The sequence below is a fragment of the Seriola lalandi genome, unplaced genomic scaffold (assembly GCF_002814215.2).
Source record: "Seriola lalandi dorsalis isolate HSWRI2012SDOR001 ecotype SW California unplaced genomic scaffold, Sedor1 jcf7180002053835, whole genome shotgun sequence".
Lineage (NCBI taxonomy): Eukaryota > Metazoa > Chordata > Actinopteri > Carangiformes > Carangidae > Seriola > Seriola lalandi.
In genome coordinates, this window is record NW_019524388.1 from 78,121 (window position 1) to 100,076 (window position 21,956).

At 41.4% G+C, this 21,956-nt stretch overlaps 1 protein-coding gene across 2 annotated transcripts in view; it reads left to right on the forward strand.

Moving 5' to 3' along the window:
- Positions 1-18,923, forward strand: part of acbd6 (acyl-CoA binding domain containing 6) — a 29,638-nt gene extending 10,715 nt beyond the window's left edge. The window contains exons 6-8 of one of the 2 annotated variants that reach the window (XM_023401915.2): positions 775-864; positions 16,144-16,174; positions 17,941-18,923. In XM_023401915.2, the coding sequence (XP_023257683.1) occupies positions 775-864; positions 16,144-16,174; positions 17,941-18,095 (276 nt within the window). In that variant the 3' untranslated portion in view covers positions 18,096-18,923. Of the gene's footprint in view, positions 1-774; positions 865-1,294; positions 3,337-16,143; positions 16,175-17,940 lie in introns of those variants that run through there. The other variant, XM_023401916.2, reaches the window with a different exon arrangement.
- The last annotated feature ends 3,033 nt before the right edge of the window (positions 18,924-21,956 follow it).

A 21,956-nucleotide genomic window follows, 5' to 3' on the forward strand; every position in this document is an offset into this window, starting at 1 on the left:
GAGAGAGGGAGAGAGAGAGCGACCGGCTTATTGGTATTCTGGGCTGGCTCATAAGTATCCATTTTAACATGCAGCCACGGTGATCAATATGATTTAAGCAACAGAACTGGACTCGGAGAGTTTGCTTTACCTAATTGGCCTCACTGAAAAATGAGCTTGTGTGGTTTTATTAGAACAAGGATCTTGGACCTAAGGAGGTGTGTGTGTGTGTGTGTGTGTGTGTGTGCGTGCGTGCGTGCGTGCGTGCGTGCGTGCGCCCATGTGGTATAGAATAGGGGGCTGCTGATCAGCTGCTCTTGTTTTGTGCACATCAATCAAGCTTTACAGACAATTTGTCCTGAAGATCTCGGTATAAGCTTGAACCACCTACGGCTCTTCCTTGTGTGTACACACACACACACACACACACACACACACACACACACACACCAAGCAGTCCACATAACTCATCACTCTGTCCACAGATCATTATGGAGCTTTGGTCCAAAGGCTCTGAGTTCTGAATGGTTGTGCATAATTTATTTTGTCTGGAAGCAAAGAAGCTGATTGAAGTCTGGCTGTGTTTGAGGCACAGGAGATAGAGGAAGATTCCCTTTCTTGTGCATTTATAACAGATCACACAACACTGTCTGAAATAACAACCTGAACAGAATATGACATTGCCTACAGTAAAGCTAATTTAAATATTCCCATGCTGTTGAATGTTTACTTCTACTTTCAAACTTTTGTACAGGCCTTTTACAGTATCCTTGTTCTGTGTGTGTGTGTTTGCAGGGCCGGGCTCTCTTGCACTGGGCCTGTGACAGAGGACACAAGGAGCTGGTGTCTGTATTACTGCAGCACAAAGCAGACATCAACAGTCAGGTGAGCAGCATGTGTCTGTCTTTGTCTTCCTGGGTTTTTGCTGTGCATTTTAAAACCAAATTGTATCGCAAAGAGTTTTTCAACAGGTGATTGCTGGTGAAAGTTTGATTCTTGGTAGCCAGGTAGCGCAGGTTGTGACATTGTGAGTGATTGTTGTGGCAATTGCTCAGAAAATGAATGAGTAGAAGCCTAATTAGCCCCTCTTGTTCTGAAATTGAAGACTATCATAAAGACAACTATATTTCCCTGGAATGGTTCATATGGAGTTACTGACTTCAGGCTACTTTATCTTCCAGTTCGTATTTTTCCATTTCTCATATTTGACAAAGTTATAACAATGGGTTTTTTGTTGACATACAGCTCCCAGAAGTATTAGATGCACGATAAATGGACAGAAACACCCAGTATTATCTTTTATCTCTTCCAAAAGATCGATGACAGAAACCCTCTACGGGAAAATATATTGAGGAACGAGGGCAAGTGGATCAGCAACTGTCCCAGAACTGGAGCAGCTTTTCAGGTGTCTGTTTGTTATTAGATTCCACCCCTGCAACTGCATAAAATACTTAATTTGAAAGCTGGACTCTGTTTTTTTTTTTCTCTTTTTTTGGTGATGGAAGAGCATAACTTTCATGCATGCAGCTTCATTTGCAGTTACATGCATTTTCATGCAATGCATTTTTTTTTGTTGCATAATACAGATTGACACAGTAGAAATGGTTTGAGCTAAATGTGTTTGCTGAGGTGAAGTAGATGGATTTTGTTTCAGAAGTCACTACAGTACGCATTGAGGTCAAGTGTGTGCACACACTGATACCCACTGGATAGATGGAGTGAGGGTGGAGATGAAAGGAAGGCAGCAGGAGCCTTATACTTCCTAGTAACACTGCCCAGCACACGTGTTAACCCAAGGCAAATAGTGACATCTTCAGCATCCCAGCTGCCCTTCTTTTTTCTCTCTCCATCCTTTTCCAGAAGGTCACCTTTAATTCACTTTGTGCCACAGACAAATCCCCCAGGGCTTTAGCAGACAGAGTTAGCTGGTAGCTAGCCTAGTGTTTAGCCTTCCCAAGGTTTAGCTGCATTCAGGAGGCTTTAGCTTTGGCGGTAAGCTGGCTCAGCTGCACATCGGAGAAATTACTCCTCTTCCCTGCCCAGTGGCACGACACAGTGCAGTACACGGGGGCTGCACACTGAGGCTTTAATTGTAAGGCCGAATCAATTGGAAGTAATCAGGCAAATTGTTTTACGTTGCACAACCCACATAATCAGGACATTTCACAAATGACTTTCTCTTTTGTGGTCATGCGTGGCCCCTTTTGTTTTGAATGCAGCAGGGAGGGGGTGGATTTGTGGCGAATGGTTCATAAAAGACTTAACAGTGGGATAACTACGAAACACTTCACTGATGATTTAGAGCCATATCAAGATAATGACAGGAGAGGATTGATGTATAGATAGAGGCTTTTGTCCTTTTGTAAGATGTAACGTATTTACAGTCATGTATCTATCATTAAAATATGAATTGATTTCTACAGGTGCCAAGAGTTTTCAGCAGTGAAAGTAGGGAACATAAATCTTTGGCCAGGTAGTGATATTGGATGGATGAATTTGAGCCGACTCCTAATTTATTTCCAGTGCACGTTTTTGTCTGATTCTACTTCATTTCGTATCATAACACACAGAGGGAAATAATCCAGGGTTTGTATTTTCCTCTTTATATCATTTGTAATGGAACAGAGAGAGGCTGAGAATAATAATTTTTGTATGAATTTTAATTATATGAAATCCTGTTCTGCTTTTAAAATGAGCCTTTTAGAGCAAATATCTGTATGTGAGGGAAGGAAAAGTTAAAATAATGTGTCAGAGGCAGGATTTTGGAGCCAATCACAGTTTAGACATCACATGACTTCATGCATTCAGGCCATCGGGACCTTTGCACCTGCCCGTCTCTCAGGTGTCAGAGGAAGCCGGCCGTGGAGGAGACTGAATATTACAGAAACCGGACCTCTGCAGCAGTAACTGGTAGCAGATTTATGAGGTGGCAAAGAGGTGGCTGAGAGAAAAATATAGTCAGCTAAATCATATCACTCTGTCGCAATGCCAAATTATCTCACTATGTGAAGCTTACAGAACGATATGCCTCTCATTAGAACCTGCTCGAACATCCTTTTGTGTTTTTTTTTTCTTGGGGTTATGTCAATGAGGAATGAAGGAGAGAAAAGAAGGAAAGGAAAGTAGCACTTTTGTTGTATTGGAGTACTATAAAAAAACAAGAAATTGGATGGTTTAATGCTTCTGTCCTTTTTGTCCAAAGCCACTGTCACATGAAACAAAGAGTATGGGAGGTTGTGTGTGTTCATGAGAGGAATAAAGGAATGTTTGGTTTGTTTGCAGGCTATTAGAGCGACCAGTAATCTCTCTTGACCTCCACCAACTGCAGAGCAACCAGTAAATAAAGATCAAACATGATTTATGCTTAATTTGTTGATTAAAAAGGGGAGGGGGACTTGAGAGTTAAAACAAAAAGTATTATTATTTGCTTGGCAGAGGAGGAAAATCGTTTGAAATTAATCAACTGATTGTTTTAGTGAATTGTTCCCAAACCCTGGTAACCTGCATTAAGGGCTCGTTTGATAGTTAATCCTGGATCAAGGCAGGGTGGGACTACAATAGGTAGCTGTGTGTGTTTGAATACACAGATCACAGCTCTGCCACCTGCCAACTGTAGATCAGGCCCTGGTGTTGGTACTGTACGCTAACCCATAACCCACCCCACCCCCCACCCCCTTCCTCAACCCCTACCCCCACCGTATCACTGCTCCCTCAGCTAATACACCCAGAGAAAGTAGGGCAGACAGCACCAACTGTGGGAAAGATGACAATAAAACCTCACTTAATGTAATAATGGAAATTAAGGCTCAAACACTGGACTTATATTCTGTGTGCTAGAATGTATTTAAGAGCATTAATGAGGAATAAGCTTAAGTTTAGGACATTCCTTCATACCACAACAGTAATGAATACAGATCCAACAATAGAATTTAATTAGTGTTTAATGACTAGGTTTTGTTTAAACAGACTAAATTACAAATATGACTCTGAATCAAACTTCAGTACCTTTTTTGCAAAAGCTGACATCAACTTCTTGGTCAGATTTTTTGTCTAGTTTACTTTTTCTTCAATTAAATACTTCCTGATTATGAATAATTATTTTACTGTTGACAAGCTTTTGGAGCTTTTAATCAAATCACATGGTCATCTTCACCAAATTGTGTTGCCCAGTTGCCATGGGCATTGTCGATTCAAACTTCTGTTTTCTCTGAACACTTTTCTAAAGCCTTAACCCAGGTCAAGAATGTAACTTTAATTAACTTTGCTAATTTTACACTATCCTTTATTAAACACAGTTCCTCTGTAGCTGCGTTGTTTTAAGATAAAATCAAACACTGATGCATCTGACAGGTTTGGCTTCATTCTTCATTTCGCACCGGTGTTGAAACATTTCAGGTGATTGACAGCACTAATTACAAGTTATTAACCTAGTTCAGCTAAAAAAATGTTTTACAGCAAGATTGTCTACAGCAGATATAAAAATAGAATAGAGATGACATTTTCTAGTTTTTTAGTTGTTATTTTTTTCCATATTTAATAATGTTACACATTAAATACCTTAGTGTGTCTTGGTAAAGGTTACTGGGATGCATAAACAACAATAGAAATAAGTTCAGGGCTGTATTAGTCTGTTATGTTGCATCTTATATGTACTGTATATAGTAAACCAAACCAAAACCAGACAAACTGAGATGTATCAACATCATTTACAATATAGACACAAAACAAAACAAACAAAACAAAACAAACAGTAGGTTAAGTAAGAAAGGTAAGAAATAGGTATTGATGTTTGGTGATCCTATTTTGAGGATATGGGTTTTGGCATCCTGGTGTCTACCATCTCAACTTTCCCTGTCTCTCTGCTGTTAGCTGATCAATAAAGTAAAAAAAAAATCTTTAAAAAATTATCGCTGAAAGTGAAGCCACTGCAAAATGGCCAAAATGTCAGGAATTTGGTGACGTTAGGTGACAGTATGTTTCTTTGTGTGTATAGCTAGCGGCTGCAGAGTGTCATTTCGGTGGTCTAGACGTGCGTTTGTGTGTGTCTGCTCTCCCTGTGGTCATTCTCTCGCCAGACGCTGTAATCCCACACCCACAGCTAAGCTTCATCCCACACACACACACACAACTTTTGTTTTTCAGGTGGAAATCCCAAACCCTCGTCTGACCCTCCCAACAAGCTTTCAGGTTGCCATGGAAATGCATTTATAGAAAGGACGTGCCCATTTGTGGGAACTAAAGTCGAGAAGGCAGAGCTTTGGTTCAGAGGTGTTTTTCATACTACAACAAAGGTCAGGAATGGCCCAGAGTAGACTTACACAATGTCTGACTTAGAGCAATTACTCAGAGGGTAAGTGACGGTGGCGGGATTAGGCTGACAAAGAGGAAGGACAGGTGAGATGCAGGTTAGCACAACACAAACACAATGGCAGGAAGGAAACGTTGTTAAGGCTTAAAATAAGAGGAGGTGATTATAGGACGAGGCAGCGCAGGTTTGAAGCACATGGATGCGTCTCGCATGCTTTTACTAGACTCATTCCTGCATTTTTTTTTTTTGTTTGTTTTTCTATCTGTCTCTCTCTTTCTCCTCTCCTCATCACTCTCCTCTCCTCATCACTCTCCCTTCCCCCCAAGCTCCCGTCCCCTTCGCTCTATCCCTCCCCGCCTCCTCCGCCTCTACTTTGTATTAAAACAACATGATCCATGAGGCGGGGAGGGCGACTCGCAGCACCGCTAATTCTAATTAATCCAGCGTGGTAGCACGGCCACGGCAGGCCCCAAGCGCTCCCAGTCTATCAGATAGAAATTCATAACTTAATTGAGGTCAGAGCCTCGAGTAGCAGAACAAAAGTCTCCAGCCAGGACCAGCTAGATCAATAGTAATAAATATCTGACTGGGCGGCCTACAATTGGTGGCTAGAGAGCACACAACAATTCTTGTACACATACTCTGCATGTGGAACCTGCAGGGGTATCTGGGCGGTGTTTGTGTGTGGTATCAACAGTTTGTGTTTGTGACAAAGTCAAGTCTGTATGGCTTATTTGTAAAGGCATAGTCTCTCTGAGGGTATTGACCCATTGATTTGGTATTGATGTGAGTGGCGTTGGTGGACTCGGACTGTTGATTTATCTATATAATGGAGCCAAACAGTGAATTCATGACTGCATGTGAAACTTCAGCTTTACTGATCTGTATGTGCTGTCAAATGTAAGTGATGAACTTGGGAAATATGATACAACATAAAGGGACATTTTCCATAAAACGGCTGTGCTGATATTAGCTAATTGCAGATATGTTAGTATCAGTTTGAAGGCCGATAACAAGACAATGTTTAAGTGTTGTTTACTTTAAGGTAAGTGTGTGGTGTTGTGAGCACTGACAAGTTTATTTTTCAAGTGTGAAGCCTGAAAATCTATTATTGGTCAGGCTTTGTTAGGACTTTTTGACTCAAACAACCAAAGTTATTGCTTTTAAAATGATGATGTTGGATTTTGAAAATGTGTTTTCAGCATTCCTGCAACATCTTAGAAATATGCTGTTAGACAAACATTTTAATATGAATAATTAAGTGTTTTTAAAGACTGATATAAATCAGTAAATTAAATCCACACTAAACGTTATACCAGTTAGAGCTAGAGCTAATCATTATTTTCATTATTGATTAATCTATCAATTATGTTTTAATGAATTGATTAAAGTATTTGTCTACAAAGGAGCAGAAAATAGTTCAAAAAACCCAAAGATATTTGGTTTACAAGATCAAGATTCAAGAAACCAATGTAACAAGAAAGAGAGGGAGGTGGAATGTCAGAGTATGTAGCATTTTGCCTGATAAATGACTTAAACGATGAATCAGCTTTTAAAATTTTCGTTAGACTGCCGAGTTATTATACCAGTGGTTTCAGCTCTCTTACCAGTATTGGATGGCTTATTTTAGATTTATAAAGTCACTGATGATTTTTGTACTGCCCTTAAAGGAAACCATTGTCTGTTGCTAATTACTTTGATCATCCAGTGTTGCTATGACACAGTGCGGATGTACTGCATATCAAATTGATGGCAAAAATATAAAAAGTCAGACTCTCTTGCAAATATGAACTATTGCAATTACCAAATAGCAAAGGGCTACAGTTTTCTCCCAAAGGAAAAAGTGTTTTGGACAGCTTGTGCCAAATCCCCAGCTCACAAATCAAGTAGCCTGTCAGAGAAAATATTCCATTTTAATCAAACTGAACAAATCGTAAGCATTAGCATCTGTTCATGCACATTTTTCATGAAAAGGCATAGTAAACCAGTATCAATATTTATTACATTTCATATTGAAACAGCATCATTCAGCAAAAATTTAATTTTGCAGCCTTTTTCTTGTGGATATTATGCAGCTCTACTGAAGGTGTTTAGAGCTTTTTTTTTTGCAGTGAAGCTGCTGTTGGAGCAAACAAAGAACACTGAACCCTCTCATCTTTGTCCTCTACTGTGGTGTCAACTACTTGTGTGATCAAAGTGGTAAACACACGCACACACACATACACACACACCATGGTGGCTGATTGAAATTCTATGGTGGAGGCATTATTACACGTTTGTATCCCTCCCCTTTCCCAGCACTGCCTCCTATAACTAATGGCTCAGTCAGCCCAGTCATAACAAATATTCAGCAAGATTTGTCATAATTGTGTGTGCGCATGGGTGTACGTGTGTTTGTGTGTGTGTGTGCGTGCATGCATGCGTGTGTGTAATTGTGCAACCTATCCCCAGAATACATGGGTCTTTAAGAAAGAAAATGCAGCAAGGTGGGAAAGTAAGGAGAAGGAATATATCGTGAACTCAAAGACTAAAATGGAGAATAAATAAAATGGAGGGAGAAATAGAATAAAGTGAACAAAGACATGACCTTATTGTAAAGTTGTGCAATATCCTGATAAACAGTATATATGTTGATAATATAAATCTGACGCGACTGTCAGCGGTTGTTCTCTATTTGTTTATAGTGTTGCAAGCTGCGTTTCCACATCTCTGGTAGCATTAGGCCATTGTTTGCGATGTTGTAAATCAATCAGCACGACTGCATTAAGGTCATTTTATATGATTTTTGTATCTGTGTTTTGAAACACCTCTTATTCTTCAGGTATTTCATTCATTGGTTACAACAAAAATAAACATCCTGTCTGTTTTTTTTTTTTTCTCCATCCCTGGTCTCTAAATAGATTTGCCAGATACTTTTCCAGTAATTCTATCAGAATATTTACACTGCAATATAAAATGACATACGCCATGACAGAGAAATTACCCATACTGCACACCCCGCAGACACTGGCAGATAAGAAACAAGAATGTACATTCAAGGCAGAGTAAGTGTGCACATGCATGTTTCTTTCCAAGTGTCCACATCTTGCAGCATGAGAACGGCGCCAACTTCACACACTCTCATGTCTGTGCAGATTAATACTCGACTCTGAAATACACACACAGCTGAGTACACACATTAATACAGATATTTAGGGAAGACGTCCTTCACTTCCTCTGTAATAGGTCCAGTGATAGCACAAGCATTATTTATTGCTCTTGCGTTTACATATAATATAGTATTCTAACCATGTGTGCAGCTGTTGATGTAGAGATGGACAATGTTTCATATGACATTTTGTGATGTTTATTATTTTCTTTTGGAAGATGAACACTTGTTAAATGGATAGAGGTCTTTTAAAAGTTTTAAAAAATGCCCATCTCAGTTTCCCTTTGGATTTTGTCCAACATAACAGCTCAAAACCCAAAAGATATTCAGTTTACAGTGTGATAAAACAGAGAAAAGCAGCAAATCCTCTCACTGGAGAAGATGGAACAAGCAACGAGAAAAATATTTGACTCAAATGATTTATCAATTATCTAAGTAAAGATAAGAGTTGCCCATTAGTTTTTTGCTAACCGATTAATCGACTAATCACTTCTGATCTAACCAGAACTCACCTCGGTGAAGTATAATACACACACACACACACACACACACACACACACACACACACACACACACACACACACACACACACACATAAAAGCAACATAGGCACCACACACAGCACTTGACATTTTATAAGCCACGCTGTAAGCTGCTCTTATAGGATTCATATTTAGTACTTGCTGCACATTAGCTGGACTCGATGAAATGAAAGCTGTTGCCGTGCTGTGTTAAAAGGGCCTATCGGACACAGATACAGTTATGAATCTATAATATGAGCACTCAGAAAAGGGCCAGCAACTTGACAGTAATAGTGCAGCCTAAAGAGCCATTCCAGCAGGTAACAGTCCTCTTTGCCATCATCAGCTGTTGTTTCTTTCTTATTGGCCACTCACTGGGCCTTGCCTACACTCAACTATTTGATTTCCATCGTTCTTAACCGTCCACATAAATTGTCAGGAGCATTAAAGCTGTCCTCGACCGTTTCAGACAGAGGGGGGTGGGGGGAGAGAGTAAGAGAGTGAGAGCTGGATACAGACAGTGAGGGGAGGGGACGGGGGTGAGGAGAGAGAATAAACAAAGTAAGTGTTTTGCCTTCCATCAGTCTCCCGCAGTACTCAGCTTTATGAGTCCCTCACTCCAAATGCCTCAGCTGCAGCGCCTGCTGCCTGGCCATTGATTTTCATATTACACTCTTTTATGTATTTATTTATTTCATATATTTCTTTTTAAACATCATCGATGAGCCATGGGAGGACAGACGGGGCCTCTGGCGATGTTAATTCTCAGCCTCAACCTTATCCTCCTCTCTGATGGCTGTAATGGAGGCTGAGGTGTCCCATGGGAACAAGCAAGCTCGGCAACATGGGAAGGGGAGGGAAGTGTGGAAGAGAAGAAGATGTGCATGAAGCAAACAGGGTAAAAGATGGCGATTTAGAGAAAAGGGGAGGCTGGGGGGGGGAGCAAGGCTTCTTTTGTCTGGTGTGACAGAGAAAGGGAGGAAAATCAGAATATTGTGGATAAAGGTATATTCAGCCTTTTAAAGTAGCTTTTACACTGAGGTTGAGCATGACTTTAGACAATTTAGTCCCAAACCTGTAGGGCTGATTTCGAATGGATGACATTTAAGGTGTACCAGACTTTTGGGCCTCCTCCAACTCAACAATAACTGACACAATAAATATCGATAATCCCTGGCATCCTCCAGGACCCCTGTCAGCTCTGGACCCTGAACCATTCAAGGCCCCCCCCCCCCAAAACCTTGAAGTTCTGACGGGATCACCGGGGCATCTGAAGGACACTCCCAGGAGGTGTGAAGGGCAGTGGGTTTGGCGTCAGGCTAATTTGACCGTGGGTGGCAGTGCTCACACGCTGAGTGGCAAGGTTACCTCTCCCTACTCACAGAGGAGACCCAGATTCAATTAGTGCTGGCCCCAGTCTCTAGATCCTTTTAACAATGGGAAGGGGGGGGCTTCCCAATGCACACACACACACACACACACACACACACACACATACACACATCACAGGATAAACACACCCAGGACCATACACAGCAAACATAGGGCAAGCTCAGGTCCGTCCAACATCGCAGTCACAAACACATCCTCACAGACAAAACATATTTTGTCACGTGACTATGCGTTGAGAGCTTTCAGTGATAGCTGATTGGCTATTGTTTTCCAAAACACCTTTCCTACCTTCACAACCTGCCACTCATTTCTCTTGAAGTCAGAATGGTATAAAACTCATCAATTACTTTATTTCACCATGATAATCACTATCAATTATTGCGATCCAAGTACTTCCAGGATCATATATTGAAAACAAAACAATTAAAGGCAGTATCTGTCTGTGTTATGTGTCATTAAAGACTACTAGTTTCTAGATTTCGGACTAGAATATGGGGCAAAGTATTATGTGAATTTGGTGTATTTGTGCATCAAAATGTTTTCTGTTCTCAAACTAGCTCCAAAATCTTGGACATTAGATTTTTCTTTAGTAAAAAAAGCAAAATAAATATACATAATATAGTACATATATTATTCTAAGTCTCTGCAAGTTGAAAATCAATGACTGCTTACAATGCACAAAAAAAAACGAAAAAACACATGGTACATCTTGTAAAACGGTCAGCTGTAAAATGTGTGTGATTGACAGTTAAAAGGTCTCGAAGTGAAAGACCTCGAGTGTGGAACTTTTAAGTTGTGTGGGAAGTCTGGTCTGTGGTGGAGCAGTGGCTGCTTTGGTTACAGATATGGGACCTGCTGAAAGAAGGTCTTCCTCTCCTCCGTCTTGTTCAAATCTGCGCTCTGCTTTCTGATTGATGGCACCTGCTCATCATAATGCTATCCGCTGGAATCTGCATACCAATGATCCCAGTTGCCTATCGATTCACCCCTCATCTTCCCAACACACACCCTTGAGACTGATACACACACACACACACACACACACACACACACACATATACACACATCCCCTCTCTCTTTCTCTCTGCCTCTCTCCCTCCCCCAACTACTGTCATTATAAAAGTCAGCAGCTGCTGCATGCATTGATCATAAATCATAATTGCTTGTCCATTTATCCCCACTTGTTTAATGTTGCTGTCAGGGACAGTGGGGGGGGGGGGAAGGCGGGGAAAGGAAGAGAGGAAGAAAAACCCAAAGAAAGTTTAGTGCGACAGAAAGATGAGAAATAAAAAGAGCTGACTGAGAAATGGAGAAGTAAAGGAATGAGGTAGTAAAAAGTGAGAGATATAGAAAGAGAGGATGTGACAGAGGGAGTGGAATAGATGTGGTGGTGTGTGAGGTAAAACAAAAGTATTTTTAAGAATGCGTTTGCATAGCACTGATAGGAACAATTTTTAAAAGAAAGACGGAACCATGTCTTTAAACATGATTTTCTCTTCACAGGCCCTTCAGCTCAGTCGGCTTCCTAGTGGCCATTGGAGGAACTGCAGTTTAAAACGACGCAACATTTAGCTATTGTGGTTTCCCCTTTTTTTCCTTTTTAAAATTTTTTATTATTATTTAATAATCATTCGAAATGATTAATGATTATGTCTTAATGATAATGGTAAATCCCCGCACTCTTTCATCGTATTTTTACTGACTGACGCTGGTGAATTGCCTATAAGGTTTTGTCTTGAAATAAATACCAAGAAGAAACAAATCAGGACACAAACTTTTTTTGAAGAGAAGGCAGCAGTAAAGAAAATGGTGTTTAGGAAATTAAATCCATGGTGGCTTCCAGCTCACTCACCTGAGTCCTGTTGTCACTTGGCTCGGCATGGTATGAAAACGTTAAAGCTTTTACGGTCACCACACTCATAGGAATAGAGACATGTACATACACTGCCCTCTCTGCTGCAGACTCCACAGCTGGTGGTGGATTTGAAAGACCTTTAACCTCTACCCACAATCTCCTCTCTAGCTCGGACACAGATGAATGAAACACAGATAGACTGAAACCCGGTTTCGAGCGGACACAGAGTCAAGGGACTTCTGTGTCCTATTTGTGTCCCTGACTGAGTTCAGTTTCTTCCTCTGATGTGCCCTTGATGCCTCCTCTTAAAGCTGGTATAAACGGATCTTGTTTAATGTTTGGAGTATGATTGTCCCACTGTCTGAGATCTGTGAAGAGAGACTGATGGAGAAAGCGAGTTGAACCACTTTCCAGAAATGAACACAACATCTGTGACAGCCCCTTTGTGTAGATAAACAGAGCTACGGACGAGGTTTTTATTTGTTCCTGGTTGGCCTCAGTCTGACTTTGAGTCGTCTGGGCAATCCTGAACTCTCATTTTAGAATCATCTGAGTGGAAAAAGCCTCCAGGGGCCTTTTATACTTTTTGATAGAATGGAAAGTATCTTTACACACAAATGTACACACACTATCATTTAGTCTGTGACTTTGTTTTTCTCTTTCTTTGGACCAATTTCGGACTTTTTACAGTGTTATTTTGATCCGTTAAGGTATAAAGCTAAAGAAATAAGACTGTTTGCCATTTCTCTCTATATATCCTTGATTCGTTCTCGTTCTCTTTCATCCATCTTGCTTCCCATCACTTGTGTGATAGAAATGATAGATTGGTGTGACTTAAATTCAGCAAAACTGCAATAGTACTAATAGATCAATCCCTATCCATGCTGCTCCTAAGCATATTGCTCCACCCCATTAGGGTGATACACTACACTGTTCTGGATCTCCGCTGCTGGTATTGTGCAAGCAGCTGCTTTATTGAGCACTCTGCTGACATCCAGCCCAGCATTTCTGCACCGCAAGGGGAAACTTTGGATGACATGTAAAAGCAGGGGTTTCGGTGCGACATGCCTCAGTAATGGGATGGAAACAGGGGTGCACCAGAGAGGGGGGAAAATGCTACCGTAGCTAACTGCAGGTATTGGGGGTGGGGTTGGGGAGGGAGGAGTGTCTCTTCCAGGCTGCTTCCAAAGCAAATGGAAGACAATCCAATTTCCTGTGATTCCATCAAGCCTGCGTCCTGGATCCAGGGGCATTAGGGAACGCTGAGAGGACAGGGCGCTGACCCCTCACATGAACATGCAAGAAGCATGTAGGCTGCACACATACACCGGCATCCTCACAAACATGCACATGTTCAGGCAACAACACTGTTTCTCAGAATTTTTTTTTTTTAAATTTATTTATTTATTTTTTGCTTTCAGGATTGTTTTCATTGTCGATTAATTTGCTGATTATTTTCTTAGTTATTTGATTAGTTGTTTGGTTCATAAAATGTCAGGATGATGAAAAATGGTTTTTCACAGTTTCCCAGAGCCTAGACTGAGCTGATGTCTTAAGCTCCTGACCAACAGTCCATAAGCATATTCACTTAACAATGATATAAAACAATAGAGAAACAAAACAAAAATGGTCAAATTTGAGGAGCAGGAACAAACAAATGTTTGTGTAATTTTTTATACAAAAATGATAAATCAATTATCAGAAGAGTTGCCGCTTCATTTTCTATTGAAATCATTAATAACATTCCAGCTCTAGACTCACTGCGCCATAACTATCTCTATTGCTTGTGCATTGTCAGTCACTCATTCTTGCTTTTGTGTGTGTGCGCTTGTTGAGCAACTAACTGCAGATTAACGCTTGCTGCAGATTAGGTTTTAGGCTTAAACCCCTTACACTTTAATTATAACTGTATGTATTTATGTGCATCAAGGTCTTTCACTTGGCCCCGTCTGTAAACATCTGTCACTGGCCCATTGTGCCAAGTGTGTTTGTGTGTTTGTGTTTTATGCAGTAAAATAAAGAGAAAATTAGTCAAGTATATTTTTTCCTCCTTGGAGAATTCCCCCTTTTATTTTTTACAGAAAATGCCTGGATGGTGAAAGTTTTTACCGCTCAGCAGTTGTATCTTAATTTGTCAATTTTAGTTCAGTTCTGCCCACTCTTCTCTAGACTCAACATCATTGCGAGAGACAGACACACAGCCGCAGTACATCACAGGTTGTGATTTCGACTCGCAGACAGACAGCATTGTTGTCCACGCTGGTGGCGATTTGCATCTGTGCTCTGTGATCCATCCAGAGGGAATAGAAAGCTCTAATCCAATCAGCAGGTCCCTGAAGTGCTGCCCCTGAGAGAAAGAGAGGGAGAAACACAACAATAGGATCACTCTGCGCTGGGCCTAGCCAGAGAGGGAAGACGGGAAAGGGACGAAGGAGGAGAGGGGAACGAGAAGGAGGGATTGAAAAGGAAAAGGGATCAAGATTGAAGAGGAGACTGAGCGGAAAAGAGCGAGAACAGGTGTATGTGGTAATGAAAGGAGGGAGATGAGGGAGGTGTGGTTTGGAGGTCAGAGGAAACAGAGGAGGAAGGATTGGTAGAAAGTAGAGGAAGGACATGGAAGTAACCACAACAGGAAGGTGCAAAAGAGGATCTGCTCTTATAAGGGCAAAGGTGAAAAAGACTAATGATTAATTTCACCATAATAGTTTCAGTAATTTGAAAGTATTTCCACTGCAGTGACATTTCATAGCATGGAAGCAAATGTCACTGCGCCTGCTGGCTTTTAATCTGCCTCTGAATATCTGAAGCCATTGTACTTGGCTGAGCAGCTGCTCTTGTTCTTAGAGTGGAGGCAACAGTTTGACCATTTATCATCATTATGAGGTGCAAAGGCAGGCTTGAGCAGTGATTAAGAAGTGAATCTCCTGTTGATGATGCCTGTCATATATTGTGTCTTGTACAGACACAGACACACACACACACACACACACACACACACACACACACACACGCACATTTCCCTGTCCCTGTCCCCAATCCAACAGTTCTGATAAGAATTATATCTCTAGCATTGACCCTTGACCCCAAGTATGATTTTTATGGTTCAAAAGAAACGCGCACGTGCACATACACTCACACACACATGTGCACGTCTTCACTCTATTGTCCCTGAGCTGTTGTGTGTCAGGGTCACATAGCCTCGTTAGCCACATAATTCATTCATTTAAAGGAAAAGGCTGGAAATATCTAGTATTTTTTTTCTTACCGTCGACAACTCTCATGGAAAGCAGAATGAACTGACTCAAGATTATGAAGAGATATTCTTCCCGTTCTGCTGAAACAGCGCTGTTGGTTTCTTTTTCCTGGGATGAGTTGACAACAAGAACATGTGGAGTAACACCAGCCTTATTCTTTTAGACTCTCTAAGACTGAGACCATCTAGTTTCAGCTCTTACCACAACAAGTGTCGGGTTTAGCTGACACGGGTTGAGTTGCATGTCGGCGCTGACACTGGTTGGGTGTTGGGTGTTCAGATGTGGTGGAGTCATCCTCACTGCGATATGTTGAGTTTTATTAGCTTGTTGTTTGAGGTTGATCAGAGCTGGAACTCAACTGCAAGTTGGAAGGTTTGATTTGCAGGTCACGTGTTGCTCAAATCAATATCTCATCTTCTCATGATCCCCCCTTTGGTACAATGAAAACATGGCACCCTTTGTCCACAGCTCACACGTCGGAGGTAATTGGTATTCTAGCAGCTGAAGGTTTTCCTGTTGGCTCTTGGAAGTATGATCAAAGTAATTTGCAATTTCTCTGACAACAAATGCTGGAGATATATATATGTTTTATTCCTGATACTATTAGATTTTGCACTCTCCAGAATATTTTATTCTTCCCCAGTCACAGGCCTGTTGAGTTAAAGACTTGTTATTGTCTTTTACAGGACAATGAAGGACAGACAGCGCTACATTATGGTAAGGAGGCCTCTCTTATTCATTTTTACAGTCCAAAATGTTATACACTCACTTTCAAAAAAACAGAATTTATTTTCGGCTTGTTTTTTTTATACACACTCTTCGCCCACATTTGTCCCAAATTTGTCATTTGTCCCTCCTCCTCCTCCCACTCTCTCTTCCATTCCCCCTCTTTACTTTCTACACCTGGTTTTAACCCAGTTTCTCTCTGTTGTATCCTGTGGTTGCATGAGTGTGTGTGTTTTTGTGTCCTTTGGTATGCATGTGTGCACAAGTGGATGCCTGTCTGTTCTACGTGTGTGTGTGTGTGTGTGTGTGTGTGTAATAATCGCCCGGCCTCCCAGAGGAAATCAGCAGTGGTCCTTAGACTCCCCTGACCCTCTCATGCCCCAAAACACGTGTCCCTGAGGGGCGGTTCCCCTGTCCTTTGAGCTTCTGTGTGTGTGTGTGTGTGTGTGTGTGTTTTCATGTATGTATGTGGTGTATGTATGTGCTTGTATAGCTGTACCATCTGTCTCCCAGCTTGGTGGCATTGGAGTGGGTATGTTGCATCACCCACCAGAGACCCACACTCACACACACACGCAGCAGAGGAAGCCCCGAGGATGGGGCATAAAAAGATGACTAATAAACATAAGCGATGAACTCCAAGAGACAAATAGCAGAGAATGAAAATTCATTCCCACCTCTCTTTGCACAGGGCCACAGTGGCTGGCAAGTGATTAATTGAGGGTTTACTGCTCACCATAAATTGTTCTCCTCCTCTATGGCTCCCCTGAGGGCCAGGCACTTTTTACAGCTCAAGGCCCAGGCGAGACACCCGCTGCCACACACACACACACACACACACACACACACACACACACCGCTGGCTAAGTAAAACACTGTTTAGATCAACAAGAGGAGGACTGCAAGCGTGGCTGGAAAAATAAGCCAAGCTTTGTTAGCCTGATTTGTCTGAAAGATAAGTGATTTTTGTAGGGTTTGACTCTTCCACACGTCGTACTATTAATAGACACAACTCAAACATGCGCGCACACACCCTCGCATGGATTCCGATGTATCATCATATCTCATGCATACACACACACACTCCCGCCAGCCACCCCTGGGCTGGAGGTTAAAAGGCCCGGCTGTCAATCACTACGGCTGCTGACATCAGCGATCATGGCGCAGCACAGAGCCTGCTCTTTAAAAGGAGTGAGCGAGTGACACCGACAGAGGAGAGCACTCAGAAGGAGAGAGGATAGGGGGGGTGGGAGGTGCCAGAGGGGCGAAAGGTGCATCGGGAAAGCAGGGACCCGCTAACTGGGTTAAGAAAGTGCAAGCCCCGCCCCCAGAGAGAGAAGACCCTTTTAAGCAGGGCACAAATTGCCAGTGGGGCAGAAATGAAGTGTTTGAGGGAACCATGGGTCCGGGCCAGTGTCAGTACTGGACATGCAAATGGGCTTTTCATTAACTGCAGCACTGTATTTACTGTACTACAATATGTAAAGGAAAGAAGGAGGCAAATTTATGCAAACCTGGTACACACTATTATAAGAGTCTGAAAAGAGCTCCATCATATAGTTGAGATATTTCCGTTTGGACCAACGTGGTGGACAGTGCCGTCCGCAGAGCCACACCAAAAACATGGCTTAAAAAGTTAAATGTCTGCCCTTTGTCAAGTAACTGTTTTAATCTCTCTCTCTCCTTATTTCTCTTCTCCCTGTTATTCCTCTAACTCCTTCTTACTTGTCCTTTATTTTTGTCTCTTCTTTTCATAGCATCTGCATGCGAGTTTGCCGACATCGTGGAGCTTCTGCTGAACGCTGGAGCCGACCCGTCCATCAAAGACATGGAGGGCTCTCTCCCTGAGGAGGTCACTGAATCCAGCGCCATCTCCTCTCTCCTGCGCCAGTACACTGCTCCGAAAGGCTAGATCACCTGTATCTGCCCACCACCACTGTCCCAGTCTCATCCCCGCTCCACTCATTCACCCCGGACTTCCCATCATCCCCCTGTCATCCCTGAAGAGACTCTGTTCAACCCCAATGGTTAGTAGACCAGGATTGCAGATGTTTTATTTGATTATGTTTCCAAATGCTTGTGGTGAGTTTGATTTCATTGTCTTGGCTTCTTGGAACTAAGGGTTTAAACATTACCCCTCCCATTTGATAAGACACATGAAATGAAATACACTGCATGTATATTACTGTATGTGCCCAGTAGGGGTGGGTGATATGATGAGTACTGTGAGACAATAGAGCTCTGTCAGCTGGTAGAGACTTTGCTATTCTAAGGTAGCTATACCTTTAATTATCTCTTGTTGTATAAGACCTTTGCAGACAATATTGCAAATCAATGAGCAGGACTGCTTATGGGCAATATTAGAATGACAGGATCTGTGCATCTATGTGATGACGTATCTGGTTTTGTCAGGTATTTAAGTCACTGGAGTAACCAAAAACAAGACATTCCCATCCACTTATTTTATCCATAAACGGTATAAAATTCCAGCAAATTCATGATATCACAATATTTATTGTTATCGCGATATAAAATGATGTATGGTACATCGCAAAAGAAGATTTTCTGCATATCGCCCACTCCTACTGCCCAGGCCTGACAACCAGCCAGGCCTTTTACTCTGGGTCAACCCTCCACAGTTTACATTATTGCAGGTTTGTTTATGATTCAGTTGAGTTACGTTCAAAGGAATGCTCTAATCATCTGACATATATCATCATTAAAGTCTTCAACAAATCTGCTTCCTCTGACTTTGTGATCTCTGCTCAGATATGTTATTGACTTTAGCCATCAGTCATATCATACTGTAACATTCACTGTTTTACCTCAGTCTATATGTATGTATGTAGTGCTGCAGTGATCTCACCACATCTCACCACAGTGACCACCACATAAACCTGAGGCTAACATACATTAAACACAGATTAAATTAACTGAGTCAAATGATGGGCAATTCTCGATACAACTCAAAGATCAATATTAAGTATTAATTTATTGACTATTACAGTAAATACAGTTTAAAAATACTGATTATTTATGATAAGCTTTACCAAATTAAACTGTGTGTTAGTGTGCTTTACAAGAAGTCTGTTGAGTCATGTGAACCACCTACTGCTAAGCAGGCAAGGAAAAGACACTTAATGTATGAAAATAGAGGAAAACCTTTATAGGATCCCAACAGGACATCCCTACCAACACTGATGGCTTAATGATCAAAAGCACATCGGGGAAATCTATTAAACATGGCAAAATATATCAGCAGAAGAAGACTGATTTCATATGGTTTATCCTACCATACAAATACGCACCGATAATGGGCTCCACCAATACAGTGTTGAAATGATGGACTAGCACCAACTAATCCTCCTTCACATTAAAAACATGATACGCAACTAAAAAGTATAATGGAAAATTAGATAGTAAAAATTAAATATACTGTACATACTGTACCTGCGTACATGTTCTTGTATACATATGCATAAATGTACAGTATTGTATATAGGTAAATGCATACACACATACAACATACAATATTGTTCTGATATTTAAAATTAAGTGTTTGTGAATCATCTTCAACATAGTGTACATACAGCACTGCTCTCTAAAACCTGCCTCTGTACTGTTATGTCATAAAGGAGAGAGCTGGATGTTCTCCAAAAATAACCAACTCATGGTCTGAGTCCAAATCTGCTTTGCTTGTCCTCAAGCCCCTCTGATCAGCACATTCTCTCCGCCTCGGCTCACACACACACAAACACTAAACCAGATGAGAATACACTAAATCTGGATCCTGGTTCTTAACGACAGCTCCACGAAGATGCAAATGCACATTTTGTACACAACAGTGAGGACAAAGCTTAATCCTTTACTGTCTAACACACACTGCCTTTGCTCCACGCCGGCCCTCATCCCCCAACGTTTTACTTAAAACGTTGGAAATCTGCTTTGACACAAGGCGTTAGATAACCGTCTCAACATGTCTGGTTGCAGCCTGTCAGTCACTCACAGATCTATGACAGCAGTAGATGGTCTACACGGCATTGGTAGTCATCACCAGGGGCACCGCTACTAATTCAATCTTTGTCTTGACAGCTGTTGTACAGTACTTGTAGTGAAGTGAGCTGTGCAATACATGAGGTGAATTAAAATCTCTCCAGATGATGTCTATAGCTGTACCCATGTCCTGCTCTTCCCTCCGTCACAATTCCCTCCGTCACAAATCACATAATATATAATCACACTATATATTTTTTTTTTTATATCAAAAGTATCATCATTCACTTTTGTAAACTCCAGCTATGGAGCCTTCCTCAATTAAATCTTTTGCATCTCCCCTCATGAATTTTGACTAGGAACCCTGCATGAGTTGAGAGCAAACCTTTTGAGTATTCAACCTGAGTCTGAGACGTGATGCGCTACAATCCCACAAAGAGACAACCAGTGACCATCTCATTGTTATGAATTCCATCCACATCCAGCCATTAGGCTGTTGGTGTATCTCTAAAGCCTGTTTGGGGCCCGGTGTTGTCTCCTCGTTGCTTCTTAAACCCCGTTATACTGGCTTGAGGTAAGAGAGGGTGACGGCAGTCGTGCTTCCCCCCCGGCTCGTCTGCAAGACTCTGACACTAAGCCCATTATGCTTCCATTATGGGGCTTCAATTTTCCTCTGAGCTTTTCGCTTTTGACACTGCAGCTCCCTCCATCTCTAAACCGCAGACACACACACCCCCAATGTTGTTCAGCCGTTCTGAATATTTATGCATTTTTCAGAGGTGAAAAGTAATAAACTACGTTTACTTGAGCAGTAACTTCAGTTTTCACGTTCCAGTACTTTGCTTGAGTGCTTCTATTTTCTGCAACTTTATACTTTCACTGCACTATATTTCTATCAGTGTGGCTCTTTACTTACTAGCAATTCTTTAAGTGTTCCTAAGCATTGCTTAATTTCAACCAGAAGCACATTAGAAAGGGTTTATACACCATATTTAATTTAATTTAATGAGAAAAAACAAAATAGAATATGATTCCCACCAAAAGCCGTATTTTTTGGGAAGCGTTCTGTTTTGTATTTTGGGAGGGGGTCAGTGTCTCATGGAGAAGAAGATAACAGCTATGGGCCTTTTTCACAGCAGACATTTTTCCTTCTATGACGAGTCAAAATGTCTACTGTGTTAAAAGGCTATTAATGGCCGGCCTATATAACCACTAGAGCTATAGCCATCCAAACTTTGAATTATGGCACATCATCATGTAAGTAGTTAAGGGCCTTGTACACCTGTGGTCTCACTTATTGTGCCTAATTAGACCTCTACTCTTTGATTGACTTCTTCCCTCACACTCTGTTGGCTTTGTTGCACTTGCTATGGCGAGACAACATACTGTATCATTCTTACTGGTTCATGTGGTTTGTTGTCCTCACATAGATCCCACCAGAGCTCCGTCCAACTCAACCTGAGCAGAGCCCTAATCAGTCACAAGTGAAAACACATGTGAAGGTGTGACGGGCCTTGTAAATTGTCGACATACCATCAATGTTATATTCACCCTAAACACTGTTAATTATAAACTTTTTAATGCAAAAAATGAACATATTGAATATTAAGTATTTCACAGTATCTTGTTGGTTTGGAGTAAGATCAATACTTATACCATACCTATGAAAACATATGTAAACAAGGCACTTGGCATCTTTGGATGCAACTTTCTCCGCCCCACGTCGAACAGTAAACATACTGTCTCTGCATATGTTCAAATAGATATTTAATTAGGAGAT